Source organism: Python bivittatus, unplaced genomic scaffold (assembly GCF_059951505.1).
Source record: "Python bivittatus isolate LINGU-HERP-01145 unplaced genomic scaffold, Pbiv_v1 ctg000970_np1212, whole genome shotgun sequence".
Lineage (NCBI taxonomy): Eukaryota > Metazoa > Chordata > Lepidosauria > Squamata > Pythonidae > Python > Python bivittatus.
Window position 1 is genome coordinate 2,444,550 of NW_028277121.1, and position 15,727 is coordinate 2,460,276.

Here is a 15,727-nt window from a genome sequence, read left to right on the forward strand (position 1 = left end):
CTTAAATCAGTGTTTTTCAAGCGTGGCCACTTTAAGATGTGTAGATTTCAACTCCACATGGTTGAAGCCCACATATCTTAAAAGTGGCCAAGCGGCTTACAAGATGGAAGAGCTCCAGGGTTTGGGCAGTTAAAGGTGGCATGATAGTGGCTCATATTACCCATAGAGTTTTCTTGCTGCTTTTCCCACTCAATTCCCACAACAGGTTTAAAAATGGATGGAAAATGTCAGGAACAGACTTGGGCATGATGCCCTCAGATGGCTTCCTACACGTTCCAGAAATTGGGAGGCTGAATCCTCAATACTATAGTAGCTTCTCCTGCTTTATCTCAGATGTGAGCAACCAAATCCAGGGCCTTTCATGAGGGTGAAGGGAGTCTCTTGCTTTGCTGAAGGAAGTAATACAGCATATCCACTTCCTCCTTCCCCAGAGGAAAATTCCCATCTCTCTTTAAACCCACATGACTCTTGGAAAATGAATGGCAAGCACAGGAGTTAGCAATACGATTCTTTATTTTAGCTAAAATCATATGAGCATGGCACAGGAGATTTTAACAGTTGCATTGGCATTCAAAATATATAGACTCCGTCGCCCATTTCCCCTTTCTGGCAAGAATAACCATGGAAAACGGCCCAAATTATTTAACATCCCTCCCCTTTCAAATGAGTATCACAGCAGAAAGAAATAAGTAAACATTTAAGGTTAGTCTAGAAGATGGCCATTTTTTAAAAAGAAAACTAACAAAGCAAGGGCAGCTTTCAAAAAATTGCCAGAATGATTGTTTACAGGATAGATACTCTGCTCATACTCTTCCGCACCATATTCTACCCCCACAGGTAAGAAGGTGTAGATTTTAAGGCAATGAATTGCTGAGGTGTAGACATGAGAGTTGTATGTAAACATCTGATTGTAAAGTGCCTGCTGCTCAGTCATGATTAATGACAAGAGGCCAAGATCGAAAGCAAGAGCAACAAAGAAGTGTTTGTATTCGAGTTAAAGAGCCAGGAGTGTCTGCAGGGTACAGTCAGAAAAGTCAAGAAGGCCATGACGGTGTGATCAAAATCCTGCACGTAAAAAAAAGTGGAACTTAAATCACATTGGGGCGGGCACCATCTCCACCGTTTTTGACCACATCCTGCAGAGACCCCTGCGAGAACACTGTTCTCCCCCTGGGTAGCTTCTTTGAGATATCCTCTTCCACCATAACTGTTCCATCATTCCGGACAGCTTACAATATTCAGCAGGCAAAATAGGTCTGGGGAAGCAGAGAACAGGCCTTGTAACAGCACTGAGAGGAATGTGCGCGTATATTTGGACCGCAAGGAAAAAGAACAACAAACCCTGGGTTTGAAAGATACTAGGTTTCAGCCAGTTTTTCACGATATTGCGTGGCAGTCTGCTCCCTGAAACACACTGCCAGGGTTAACCCAATGAATCCAGTGTGGATTTGTCCTTCAGTTTTGCTCTTTCATACTATGTAGAGGTTCCACAAGTTTGTTGTGCACATGCATTAAACCTTGAAGATAAAAATAAATAAATCTGTATTAGTCATATTACTAGTTAACATTACTCTGTTTGTAATAATACAATATATGTAGCGCTCTGTATGGAATGAAACGCTACCACGCCCTCTCAGCCCTCTGAGGTAGGCCAGGCCAGGAAACAGATTCCACAAGAAATACTGGACCTCTGCTTTATTGATATATGTGACTTTAATAGAATCATGAAACCCTGATTCTGTTACGGTCGCATATATCAATAAAGCAAAGCTCCAACACAATTGAGTCAGTGTTGACTCCTGGCGACTGCCTGGACTAGTTCTTGCAGTTTCTCTGGCAAGGTTTTTCAGAAGTGGCTTGCCATTGCTTCCTTCCTAGGGCTAACAGAGAGTGACTGGCCCAAGATCACCCAGCTGGCTAAGGTGGGACTAGAACTCACATGGCGCATGGCTGGCTGGGGAATTCTGGGAGCTGAAGTCCACACATCTTAAAGTTGCCAAGGTTGAGAAGCACTGCTCCAGCATTTTCCCTCCCTCCTCCTCATTCCAAAGACAGATAAGGTAGCGTCACTCTAAGTTTCTTTTTAACACCTCTTTCCTCTCCTGAGTTTAATCCATGCTTTGCCACATTCCTCCTCCAAAGTCATCTCTGTGGTTCTCTACACACACCCACGTTCACTGTCCCTGGGGAGAAGAACAACTTTGAACTTGTTCCTTAGAGAAAGGAAATTTGAAGCTTCTGCCCCGTGGCCAACCAGAGGACAGTTGCCCTTTCCCTATTGCGAATGCCAAGGATAGGGCATCTGTGCTCCCTACCTCAAGAGCAGCATGCAGACGAACCAAGGGGACAGATGCAGCCTACAGACTGTCCACACAATACCTATCAAGGCCAATTTGTCCTTACAGAATGTGCCATAGGTTTGTACTACCTGTTTACTGATCTGACTTAATTCATAGGCTGAGATGAAGAGCCAGTCTGGTGACCACTAGGTCAAGGCACAGGGCTAGAAACCAGGAGACCATGTCTAGTCCCACCTTAGCCAGCTGGGTGACCTTGGGCCAGTCACTCTTTCTCAGCCCTAAGAGGGGGGCAATGGCAACCACTAACAAAAAACCTTGCCAAGAAAACTGCAGGGACTAGTCCGGGCAGTCACCAGGAGCCAACAGGAACTCAAAGGAACAAAAAAATGGGGGGAAAATGATGAGATAAGATCTTCAGTTTGAGGTCAACAGTATCAGTCACAGCATAGCACATTGCAGAATGGTATCATGGAATTGGAAGTGACTAGACAGAGATATGCCAAATGTTTCAACTTCAAAATATTAGGGACAGCTGTTCCAGCCTTACCAAAGTGCTCATATGTGGTTTCAACCCTTCTGGAAGTCTTCTGAAAGTAAAATGGCCCACTTTCCATATGGATTTATTTATTTACAAAATGTATACCCACCCCCATCCAAGATAGTTTACATCTAAAAGAGTTACACATTCTACTGAAATGACAAACAAGCCAAAATCAATTACCAATAAGTTTAAACTCAACATAAACACTGACACATGACCACAAAACCAATGCACTTACATTAAAATGACCAGCAGCCCTGCGAATAGCATTTCCAACCTTAAAGACATGGCAAAAAGGACCATCTAGGCCACCTTTCTGAAAGCGAGCAAGGTGAGGATCATTTACCCTCTGGGGGCCTGTGACCTGTCACCCTCCAAATCTCCTGAGAGGGGGATCCAAAAGATTTCCTCTGCACACAACGGGCAGATTTTGCTAGGAGAAAATGAGCTCAAAACATTTCAAATTACCAGAATGGCTACTATTGCTAAAGTAGATTGGCAAATATGTCTTCCCTATAGTATCAAATTCTTAATATCTGACCAATTTGTGATGACCCAACCATGTTTTCTTCTGGGATATCAGGGGGAGGAAAATATTTTCTCTCTTTAATCTCAGATGGGGAGTACTGGTTTTTTACCTATCAAGAACTACATTTCCACTAGAATAACGATCTGGGTCCACAACATAAACAGCAGGCTGTTCTAAAGCAAACCATCATGTGGGGCCAGAACTACAATTGCACAAGACCCACACTCTTTGTTCCTCTGATACTTTTCTCTCCATGGAGTGCCTCCCCTCACATTGCCAGAAAAGACCAATCACCCTTTCCAGTGTTCTAATATTTTTTTTTAAAATGTATTATTTAAATTTCAAAAAATTACACAGAGCTAATACATTTTAACATGCCCATAAATTTTGATAGAATCTGTTGCTAGGATGCTTATCTCTTGTTAAAAAATTGAAATCCTGCCATTTCTTGTAAAACAGTGATTCACTACTTTGCCTCAGCCTACAATGGATTTTATCAGAGATGTTTTCAAGCAAAACAATAGACCAGGCCTCCTGCCATCTATCCACTGAGTTATTATCCAGTATTTCCATTATTTCATTAGCAGAAACGTAAGTTTTTGACTTTAAGTGTTCTGACCTGGCTGGTTGGAAAAGAGCTTTTCAAATTAGATTTGCAAGCTGGTACACCTGCCCCTGCTTGAAGATTCAAGAAACTAATATTTATGAGGGCTGTCAGATCAAGAAAGCCCACACAGTTAAACTTAATCCCAGATACATTTAGATGGGAAATGCTCATATGCATTCATATTCATCTGAAATTTGCTGACCGGGGCATCAACAGACAACTGAAAATTACTTCCCCCATCTCCAACACTAACCACACTTGAAAGAAACCCTCTATTGGAGCCAACAGTAGCTTTTTCATACCCAGGTAGGAATGTGCGTGAAAATGAATGGCAGTAAGAGGAAAGGTTTGAATGTCAGAGATGTAGTGCTGACTTCACTAGCCGCTGGCAAATGGCCTCATAATGAAGTGTTCCTCAGGCAAAAAAGCTCTGAGGCTCCAGTTTTAGTCTTATCAAATGATGGCACTCACCTTTAAAATACTTAACCGTTTTAACTCTGAGTTCTAAAGTGGCATCTTCATCACATACAAAGATAGTATGGGGATGTTGCTGGAAGGCAGAAACTGTCCACATATGGTTGACCCCTTCTTCAATTGCCTTGTATAAAGCAAAGGCTTTGTGTGCTCCCGTGATCAGAATCATGACCTGGAAGACAAGCATGAATGGACCACAGTCAACCAAGTGCCACTACCTCCTAAAGGAGCACCATCAACTGTGACAGTAGATACTAAGCAGAGATGCTCTGGTGACTAAAACAGATATTCCTAAAATCTTATGAGACGGTCAGAAGTGCCCGGTTTTTTTCTGGGTGCTTCAGAAATTAGATGGGGCAAGGACAACCCTGTATTTAATTACACGTTAAGGCTATGTAATGAATGTGATTCCTCCCCATGTATTTAATATTTTCCCTTGTAGGACATTACAGATTATAGTTAGTCAACTATTGGAGGTGCTCTGCAGGCTGTATGCTATGTAATGGCACCGTCAAAGAGAAGTATGTCTGGTACATAGGAAACATTCCAGCTGAAGGCTGTCTAGTAGCTGTAGGACAATTAAGAGACATCCTGATTACAAATCAGTGGGATGGTATGCAAAGCATCGGAAGATGTTTCCTCGTACTTATGTTTTCTAAGGAATCCTGTGGAATGTGAAATGAAGGATCTTTGTAGAAAAGATATAGGTATATTGACTTGTGCATCATTCTGATGGTTGCATATCTGTGTTTTTAAGAGGCCATCCCCACTTTTGTCAACATTCAAACAAAGGAAGAGGCCGTTACTTTGCAGATGATGACTATGGTGTAAGGGAGAACAGAGAGCGTGGCCATTTTCCCAGAGCCACTGACACGTGTCTCCAGAAATGATTTTCTTTTTCTTTTTTTACAGGAAATTAACTTCTATACAAGAGAAAATATATACTAAAAAGAAAAATACCTCTTCTACTAAAACTTCAAGATGGGGTGGTAATTGTTGATATTGTTATTAATTGCCCTGAATTGTGCATAACCGAATAAAATGGTGGAATACTAAATACCCTACAGCAGTGTTTCTCAACCTTGGCAACTTGAAGACGTGTGGACTTCACTACCAATTCCCTAGCCAGCCATTGAGAAACACTGCCCTACGGTACATAATATAGGGGACCTAGGGTCTGATTCAGTTCAATCAGAATGATAAAACTCCTAGAAGGGCAAGTAAGGTTAATGGAGGCAGAAGTTTTGAAAAAATGAAATGATTCTTGCCCACTGGGAAGCAAAGAAATGGGATTTTAATGTAATAAGTAAGATGGGATAAAATAAGCTCTTTTGGGGGGAACCAGTTGTATTTCACTAATGGACATTTGTAATGCGCTAATTCTAAAGATTCTAAATTCTAAAGATCACACCAGTTTTCAGATATATTTCAGAAAATGCAAGTATAAAGACAAATGTTCTTACTTCCCTGGCATCCATGACTGTCCCCACACCAACCGTTAATGCCATAGTTGGAACCTTAGATAAATCACCATCGAAGTATTTTGCATTTGCCAGAATGGTATCCATGGCTAGTGTTTTCAATCTTGTCCTTGACACCAAACTGGATCCGGGTTCATTGAAAGCTATGTGACCATCTGGGCCAATGCCTTTGAAAGACCACAAAAAACGAAACCAGTGTATGCAGGCACGCTTGACAATTTTCTAAATACTCTGATCAACAACCTCTATGAAAAAGAAAACAGTGATAATACTAGGTATGTATGAACCACCTGCAAAGAGTCCCAAGGTGATGCTTCAGTGCTTGTATTGGTGGCAAAGGCCATAGAGACAGATTGCTCTGCAGAAACCACTGTTAGCAAGTGACGTGACAGATTCCACCTGAACAGGGAAGGAGACGCTGCTTTGTGGTTTTGCCTCAAATGGGGATTCTGTTCAGGTCTTGGTGAAGCCTAGACTACGCTGAAGTTCTGCACAACTCAAGGTCATGGTGAATCACATGCACCCAAGAGGGTTCATATCAAAATACTGTTTATTAACTATTTCGCAGGATTGTGCCATGCTTCAGACTCAGTTCAAAAAAGGTGCTTTGGAACACAAACATAACATCTGTTTCCAACTCTTTAAAGCAGCTATGTCTTTTCCTGCAAAGGGCAACTTCATGACCCCAGGAAAAGACACAGTTGCTGTAAACAGTGGCAGACAGATGCTACATTTGGGCACCCCCACACTCTGAAGCACCACTGGGGATCAAAGATGAAGCACTGCACAGCCCTGCAATTTTAGGTTGCAAGCTGTTCAGCATTTTTCTTCTAGAACAAATAGTTTGAATTACTGTGAGAATAATTTAAAATCAGTAGGGGAAAACAGGCCAGAATACAGGAATATGGGAACTTGGAGCCCTCCAGTGTGACAAATGGACACTTGGATATGTGGATCAGGAATGAACCACAGGTTCCCCAGCTGTGGGTTAGAATGTAGACTGAAAAAGATGAAAATGAACCAAACTTGCTTGCTATTAAGTATTATTTTCTTCCATTAAGGAATGATACTTAAACAACACTTATTACTAATTGGATTACTCACTGGTAGTTTCAGTTTTTGCTGAAGCACACAAAAAAGCTTACCTCCAACGAACAGCTCTATTCCCCCAGCTTCTTCTATCTTCTTTTCAAATGCATCACACTCTGCTTTGAGATCTGGTGCATTCCCATCGAGAATATGAGCATTGCTTGGATCTATATCAATATACTTAAAAAAATTGTTCCACATGTAAGAGTGGTAGCTCTCTGGGTGATTCCTTGGAAGCCCTGGAACCAAAGAACAGCTGTTTAATTAGTGGACCTCAAAGAAAAGTTAAATGTATATGGAATGTGCTGAAGCATGCAGCTCTACCCAATGTCGCATAACACCGTTAGCAAATCTGAGCCTGTGCCACAAATGCAAAAGTTTTTAAAAACTTACCTACGTATTCATCCATATTGAATGTCTTCACATATTTAAAAGAGAGATCTCCTCTTTTGTGATAGTCTATCAGTTTCTGGTAGCATCCCAAAGGTGTGCTTCCTGCATCAAGCAATTGGTTTCATTATCCCATGTACTAAGAAAAATTCCTTGTACTGGAATTGCAAAAGGTGAGATGATCACAAGTCCAGTTATAACTATATTGATCATGCCCTGGGAAAACTCTAGACAAAAAGATTCTCTTCCACCAATCCCTTAAGGAATAAGTGATGTTCTAATTCTCTTGTCTTCTCATGATTACTCATGCCTTGGTCACCCTGCATATTGATTACTGCAATGTGGTCTACATGGAGCTGCCCTTGAAGACTACTCAGAAGCTATAGCTGATCCAGAATGCAGCAGAGCAAGCAGTTATGAATGCACCTGAGTACACCTATGTAATGCCTCTACTATACAAACTCCACTGGTTACCAATTCCTAATGCAATTCAGGATGCTGGTTATCGCCTACGAAACCCTTTATGGCATAGGTCCTGCCCATGTGAGTGACTGTCTCTCTACCATTATTTCTGCCCACCCCATAACACCCATTAGGGTGGGGATGGTTCATGTTTCATCTATTAAGCAATGTCATCTGATCCAGGAAGTACATCATCTCTGTCACTGCACCTGCCCTCTGGAGTAACATCTCCTAGAGATTCAAACTGCCTGGACCCTGCAAACCTTTAAGCAATCTTTGAAAACTCATTTTTTCTCCAAGCTCTGGGATGAGTTCACCTGGAATGTATTGTTTGTTTAGGTGATGGTGTATGTCTGTTCCCCCTATTATATTTATTCTCTGCCCCTCCCAGAGTCATTATGAGTTGGGCAGGCTTAAAAATGTAAATTATAAAGAAATAAACTTTCACAAATATCTGATTTTATTCTGAATAGTACATAAGTTGCTGTGACACTCTTTTTATGCAATGTAAAGACTGAAAGCTTTGAGGCCAAATCATTTCCTCCAGTGATTAAAATAATAAGGGAGAGTAAAGAGCTCCAACAGGATCTTGCCATATGGAAGAACAGGCTACAAAATGGCAAATGTCAACATGCAAATGTACAGGGAAGATGAAATGTATGTTTATTGATGTTCTAAGTAGCCTCTTGGGTTGTACCTTTAAGTACAACTTGATCTGCAATAGCCAGCCCAAAACCCATTCATGAAATAGAGGTCAAGGAGCTTTTTGAAGACCTACAACACCTGGTTGAAAAATTGCTATTGTGGCAATTGAGATCATTCTTCTATCCTGCAAAAGTTTGCCATCATGCAGAAGTTCCGGAGACAGAGTCGTTGGAGTAAATTGGGAAATGGATGTAAAAAAGGTTCAATCAAGCAGAAGGTAAACTACTGCCTTCTCAGAGTATATGACAAATCTCACAAACCTGCATGAAGTTACGATATGAGGAACAGGCTATCAACAAGTAAGAATAGTCCCTATGCAGCTATAGTTGGGAGCAGAGCAGCACTGGCCAGTGACTTCAAGTGAACATCCAGATAAAGGGTTAATTGTCATGATGGCTGTAGGCTACCTTTTTTAATCACAAAAAGCATCTCTCTGAGTGCCAGTACCCAAGGGGAAAAAAGCAAGAGAAGGCTGTTGTACACCTACCCAGCTTATACATTTTGCAGATATCTGCCTTGTTAGGGTGGAGAAGATGAAACTGAGGTATATAAACATGTTCTTCAGATTTAGCGTTTTCTGTAATGATTTTAGGTTCATCTCTTATGTTTCCTTAGTGCCCACTACAGCTTTCCCTCCTACCATTCCCCCACCCTTAGCACAATCCTGTCTCATCACAAGTTAGCTGATTCATGAGGATCCATATGTACAGAAGTTTTCTGTGTACTTGCGCTAACCTAAAGGAAGGGAATCCTTCCTTAGACCAGATTTGTGCATTGCTATCACTCGTTTCCTATGCTGAGGTGTCTGTACCGCCACATGTATAGATTTTTTTTTCTTTTCTCCCTCTTCTGACAGTTTAGGTGGACATATCTTATTTGGAAGTTAGTCAAACTAAAAGTCATGGAACTTGGTTCCAAGTAAACTAATTGGGCTCTTGTGGACATATGTTTCTTCAGAGCGTAACCATATTTCCTATCAAAGTAGGCAGTTTGCAATTCACCAGGATTCCTTCAACCTAAGGGCCCTCCAGGTATGTGAATTATGAGTCTGAGAATTCTCAGCACGCACCTTGGGAATGCTCAATATGAGGGCTGAGGGTATTCACCACTGTGTGTACAGAGTTTTTTTTCCCCCCTCCAACAAAGATGTGTTTGGAATCCTGGAGGAGAAAGGGTTGTGGTAGTAGCAGGGAGAGCAGAAAAAAAACATAATATGGCCTTTTGGTATTCTTCTCGCTTCCACCTTCAAACTAATGAGGAAGTTGGGGATATGAGTCAGCACATTCAGAGAACTGAAAGCAGGCTAAGATAGAGAAGGAGATATGGATAAAACAAAGTTAAAACTCTAGAAATTGATTAATTGCTCCCTTTATTTCCTAACCCTACTCTAGCTTTTGCTCAAGGCAGAAAAGCCTCAAATGAGTGAAATCTAGCCACTCTACTGGAACACTAAACCATTCACTCCTTATCTTCCAAAAGCAAAAATGTAGGAGAGAGAGAGAAGAAAATTAATTACCTGTTGGCAGGCCAAGAGTGAAATACCGGCTTTCGTTAGGCTTAAACTGGATGATGCGGTTACAGATATACTTTGCAGCCCATTCGCTTGCCAAATCATAATTGTCTAGGATTACGAGCCTCATCCTTTTGAGAAACAGCTCCCCCAAAGTAAAACACAGTTGAAGCTGCGGAAGAACCCAGGTAGATGGTTATTCAAACAAGCATATTTTATCACGGGCAATGCAGAGTGCGACCTTCTCAGCAAAACAAAATCTCCAGTCCTTGAGTGTGGCTGTACTTGACAATTCCAGAAAATTATTTTGGGTGTGTGTGCAGTGGAAACGCTAGATTTGGGGGTTCCTGGTGGTCCTTCTATACACTGGCAGCACCTTCTGAATAGCTTGATAGTTGAAAGACCATACAGATCTGTCCTGTGCTTAGACAAGATTATAGCCATAGTGCAGTATTTCCCCAATATGATACCCTCAAAATGTAATGGACCAGCTTCCAAAATGTGCAGCCAGTACAGGATTTGGGAACTGGTGAAGTCCATTATATCAGAAAACTGCCCAGTTGAGGAAGACCAGGAATTCCCTCCCCCTTTAGTTAACTAAATATTTGAATGTTAATTTTTTTCTAGAACAAAATAGAAGCTGCATATGGGTGGGGTGTGAATTCCCTTCCTGTTTTTAAAGTTCAGCAATACGTAGCATCTTTAAAACGCTGCAGTTTCTGTAACAAAATAGAAACATAGCAGAAAGGATATTGCATTTAAACTAGGTCTTTTCTTTTTTAAAAAAAATTCTTGGATGGCAAACTATTCCTGTCAAAATTACAACACCCACTGCAGGAAGAGATAATTGAAAAGTGGTACCTATGGAATCATAGCAATAGAAATCTTTATCTGTTCTGACTGTAATCAGGGCAGTCAACTCGGTTAGAATCCACGGAGAAGAAAATCAGTCTGCGGAACCCGGTATTTTTTCTCCTGTCGGGATTCTAAGTTCACGCTTTAAAAATGCCAAATAAATTTGGCGACATCATGGATTCGGGTAATGAAAATAGGCAAGCGAGACTGCCAGCAGCACAGTCTCGAGGCACACCTAATGCGCTTTATTTCAATGCGTGGTTCCGTGGCTCATCTCTCCCCAGACTTTCTAGATAGTTCTTCCAAGCGAGCCCACCCCGCATATCAGCACATGTCCATCAGTGCCCCCTCTCAGGCCGGTTATGATCTGAACGGCAGACCCTCTGGTTTTCTGCTGGCATCCGTTGCCAAGTAAAATAAAGGCCAAACGTTGCAGGAGGGCTGGATTTCCCCAGCATCCCAGGGCCTCGCCCGAAGGGCTTCTGGCCGCAACAGGGAAACCACGAACTCGCTGAGCACCGCGGATTCCAACCCATCCATCCATCCACCCGCCCATCGATTCCTGTTTCTGCCTCCCAGTGCGCCTGGCGCGGCCCTGGGGATCATGGGAGTTGTAGTGCTACACCTCAGGCAGCTCCCAATTGCAGGCAGCTGCGGCAGGAGGCTGAAGCCCGGGCCGGGCGCCGCGCCCCGTCAGGAGAGGAAGGCGGCCCTGCGCAGGGGGGCGCCCCGCGGCGGCTTCCGAGCTTCCCCGCCCGCCGAGATCCCAGCAAAGGAGCCGGCCTGCCCCGCCAGCCGGCCGCGGACTCCCCGCCCGGCCGCAGCCCGCGCGCCGCCCGCTCCTCACCTGGCGCGGGAAGCCGCCGGCACTCCTGGGCGGGAGGCAGGGCCGAGGCTTCCGGGAGGAGGCCCCGCCCCCTCCGGCTCAGGCGGCTCGAGACCGCGCCGCACGGGGCGACAGGGCGGAGCTTCGGCGCGAGGGAGGGCCCGAGTGAGGAGGCACTTGCCGCGCGTGCGCAGGGCGGGCCAGGTGGAGTTTAAAAAGGAGGGAGGGAGGAAGTAGAAGGAAGGAAGGAAGGAAGGAAGGAAGAAAAGGGAAGGAAGGAAGGAAGGAAGGAAGGAAAGAAAGAAAGAAAGAAAGAAAGAAAGAAAGAAAAAGAAAGAAAATAAATAGGGGAAGGAAGGAAAGGGAGCGGGAAGGAAGGAGAAGAGGAAGGAAGGAAGGAGAATAGGGGAAGAAAGAAAGAAAAGGGAAGGAGGGGGAGGGGGAGGGGGAGGGGGAGGGGGAGGGGGAAAGAAAGAAAGAAAGAAAGAAAGACGAGGGAAGGAAGGAAAATTCTCCTAACTCTAAGCCAGGGTTCCTCAACCTTGGCAACTTTAAGATGGGCGGACTTCAACTCCCAGAATCCCCAGCCGGTTTTACTTTTCTGAGGATAGTCTTGGTGGTCTATGTTCTACTGGATCCCCCGGTGCCATGTTTTTACAGCTCGGTTTCCTTCACATCTGTAAACCTTTGTGCTTTACAGAGATTGACAACTTACAAAGCAGAGGTATCGTAGCAGGAGATCGTTCGCCTTCCTGCTACGCCATTATTCCTTTTATTTCCGTCTCGTGGCACTTTGCGACACGCTTCTTTGAGTGTAGCCAGGAACGTGTAACTACAGACTGCGCGTGGCACGATGTTGCACTCCTGAGCTTCGGGGAAAAGCAACGAGTGGGATTCAGAGGGAAACGCTCTGCTAGGAGCAGCGCGAGAAAGTGCGGGAAAAGCCGTGGAGCCCTTCGCAGGCTTGCGAAAGAATGGTGACTGGAGAAGATCTGCTGAGGAAAAAGATACATGGGATAGGAATAAATGGGTTCACGTCCATCAATGTGTGTAAGTCTAAAAACATAATTAACCCATGACTCCTGCTGGAGGAGCAGGTGGCAGGTCTCTGCACACATTCATGTTGCCTGCCGGTTGCACCCATTCCTGGACTACGGGGCCTTGCTTACAGTCGCTCTTGCCTTAGTCGCCTCCCGACTGGGTTCCTGCAATGCGTTCCATTGTTTCTGTTTTCCTACTCAGGAGAAGGGTGGCAAGAACGACTGCGAAAATAAGAGCTGTTTAGTTGTTATGTATGCCTTGGAAGGAATTTTGCAGAATTTGACTGAAAGAGGATGTGATGGCATGGAATTATGGAGGCCAGGCTCAGGGAGATAAGCGTTTTCTTAGCTCCCCAGAAGAGCGTGGGAGGAACAAGAGGATGAGACCGGCTCCTCCCTGGGGAATTCACACTGTTGTGGCTGGAGGGCTTTGGGAGCTGGGGTTTCAGTCTGGGAAGATTCTTGCTAGAGGTTGTAGCTAATAAACATAGCTGGACTGAATTGGCATGGTCTCTTGGAGTTCCTTGGGCTAGGCCTGACATCAATCAATATCTCAGCCCACAGAAGGAAAAGAGGAGTAGGAAGCATCTCAGAAGGGACCCTCCTGTAATGGCATGGAATTATGAAGGCCAGGCTCAGGGAGATAAGCGTTTTCTTAGCTCCCCAGAGGAGTGTGGGAGATACAAGAGGAGGAGACTGGCACCTCCCTGAGGAATTCACACTGTTGTGGCTGGCTGACTTGGGAGCTGGGGTTTCAGTCTGGGAAGATTGATGTCAGGCCTAGCCCAAGGAACTCCAAGAGACAATGCAAATTCAGTCCAGCTATGTTTATTAGCTACAACCTCTAGCAAGAATCTTCCCAGACTGAAACCTACTTCCAATCTATCTCTGGTCTTAGGAATAATAAGTGCTAGTTTTTAATGCATTAAGTAGGAATAGTTCTTTGTCAAAACATATCCCATTACATTTATAATCTAATCTTCAAATCCCCATGTAAGCTTCGCCCCGCCTGCATTTTGCAAATAGTCCATCAGTGGTTTCCATTCTTTAAGGTAATAATTATTTGAGTTTTCTTTTAATAAGCAAGTCAGTTTATCATTTTCTGCCATTTCCATCAGTTTTAACAACCATTCTTGTACTGCTGGTAGTGTCTGGGTTTTCCAAAATTGTGCATACAAAAGTCTTGCTGCGGTAATCATGTATTGAGTAATTCTAATAAGATGTTTTCTATTTGAAAATCCATTATTCCCAGCAGGCATAATTCTGGTTTAAATGGAATCTGTATTTGTAGTATGCTCTGCATCAAGGTTTGTATTTGAGTCCAGAATTTCTTTGCAATTTTACATGTCCACCACATATGGTAAAACGACCCTTCTTGTTGGAAATTGTCCCATACATCTTTGATAGTCTTTAGGGTGTCATATACCATTGATACAACATTTTATAAAAATGTTCTTTCAAATTATAACAAAGTAAATTTTAATCCTTTAGACCACATATTTTCCCATTGCTGCATATGTATATTATGTCCAATATTTTTTGCCCATTTAATCATGCATTCTTTAACTTGTCCTTCAACCATTTCTTCTCTCAACAATAATTTATACATTCTTGCTATTAAGTGTTCATCTGTTTCACATAATTGAATTTCAAATTTCGATTTATTCTGTTCAAATCCAAATTCTTTTTTATCAATTTTAAATTTTTCTTTATATTGCATATAAGAAAGCCATTGAAAGGTATGTCCTTCTAAAACCAATTGCTCTTTTGATTTGATTTTGTATTCTCCTTGTTCTTTTTCTAATAAGTCTTTCTATCTCATCCATTTATTTTTTATCTCTTGTTTCAGTTCTATAGAAGGCTTCTTGTATAGAGGTCCACATCAACATTGAAATTATTATCAACAGTTCCTTGTTTGATCTTGCCAAAGAAAGATTTCTTTGAGAAGTGTCAGCTGTTATTTGGGAATAGTGGCTTTCTTCAATCTGCATAAAGTCTATATGGCTTTTCTTTGCAGTCTTCTTTTGTGGATCCATAAGATATCCAAAGGTCCCGTAAATGATCTGGCAACAGCCAAAGACAGGTGTCAGTGTCCTCCACCTCCAAATCGCATCTCAAGTGAATAAAGACCAGGTCAAGTCTGTGTCTGCCAAATTACACAGAGCTGAGATTACTTGTGACAAATCCATGGTCACCATGGAGGCTATGAACTCAGCATCTTTTTGGACTCCTCCCTCAGGTATGGCGACTGAAGTCATCCAAGACTATTAATCTCACAAACTCCAACACCATGCCTAATGTGACATCTAGGAACTCATGCAAGACCACTGCTGGGCAGTTAGGTGGTCAGTACACCAGCAGCAGCTCTAGCTTGTCATTGTGGTCCAATTCCACGAACAGATGCTTACACCAGCTCACCTTCAGAAGAGTGCTCCTTGTCATTGCGAGAGTTTCATGTGCAATCGCAGCAACCCCTCCTCCTTGACCATGGTGTCATAGCTCCTGCAGAATCATAAATCAAGGTGGGCATATTCTTGGCATATCCTTGTTGCCTAGCCAGGTCTCATTATCACATGCCAGATCAGCATATTGATCTGCATGTGGTCTTACTCTGTACCAACCCGGAGCTTTCCAGCAGCAGCTGAAGATCAAAGTGTCCGACAGTCCTGCCACCTGGGACCAGGACTGGATTAACTGGCTTTGAAGAGGGCTGCTGAACCAATATGTGGATCCTCTTCCTGCTAGAGTGTTGATCCAAAATAAATGGATTTACTTTTCTGTACTGAGAAATATATTTCTCTACTGCAATATCAACAGCAGATGCTGTTCTTCCTTTCTGTATTTCAGGCTCATTCTCAGTGGACGTGTCTGTAATTTTTCCATCTCTAGAAGGAACTCCCAGTTTGACAGAAGGTGAA

The 15,727-nt window shown here is 43.1% G+C and overlaps 1 protein-coding gene across 4 annotated transcripts; it reads right to left on the reverse strand.

Annotated features, from left to right (window-relative positions):
- Window positions 1-731: 731 nt before the first annotated feature.
- Window positions 732-11,933, reverse strand: GNPDA2 (glucosamine-6-phosphate deaminase 2). Of its 4 annotated transcripts, none has more exons than XM_088131270.1 (7): window positions 11,791-11,933; window positions 10,095-10,260; window positions 7,415-7,516; window positions 7,078-7,260; window positions 5,915-6,099; window positions 4,449-4,623; window positions 732-1,517 (listed from the first exon to the last, which is right to left on the reverse strand). In XM_088131270.1, the coding sequence occupies exons 2-7, from the start codon at window positions 10,216-10,218 to the stop codon at window positions 1,456-1,458; spliced, it is 831 nt and encodes a 276-aa protein (XP_087987396.1). In that variant the 5' UTR covers window positions 10,219-10,260; window positions 11,791-11,933; the 3' UTR covers window positions 732-1,455. The 4 variants fall into 4 exon arrangements, with proteins under 4 accessions (XP_087987396.1, XP_007442800.1, XP_087987397.1 ...); XM_007442738.4 differs by lacking the exon at window positions 11,791-11,933 and adding an exon at window positions 11,569-11,754; XM_088131271.1 differs by lacking the exon at window positions 7,415-7,516.
- Between the last annotated feature and the right edge of the window lie 3,794 nt (window positions 11,934-15,727).

Coding starts and splice junctions, on each gene's coding strand:
- GNPDA2 (XM_088131270.1), bottom strand. CDS start 10,218: ATGAGGCTCGTAATCCTAGACAATTATGATTTGGCAAGCGAATGGGCT. Junction 4,624..5,914: donor CAGTCATGGATGCCAGGGAA/GTAAGAACATTT, acceptor CTTGTCTTCCAG/GTCATGATTCTGATCACGGG. Junction 1,518..4,448: donor AACGGTTAAGTATTTTAAAG/GTGAGTGCCATC, acceptor TTTATCTTCAAG/GTTTAATGCATGTGCACAAC.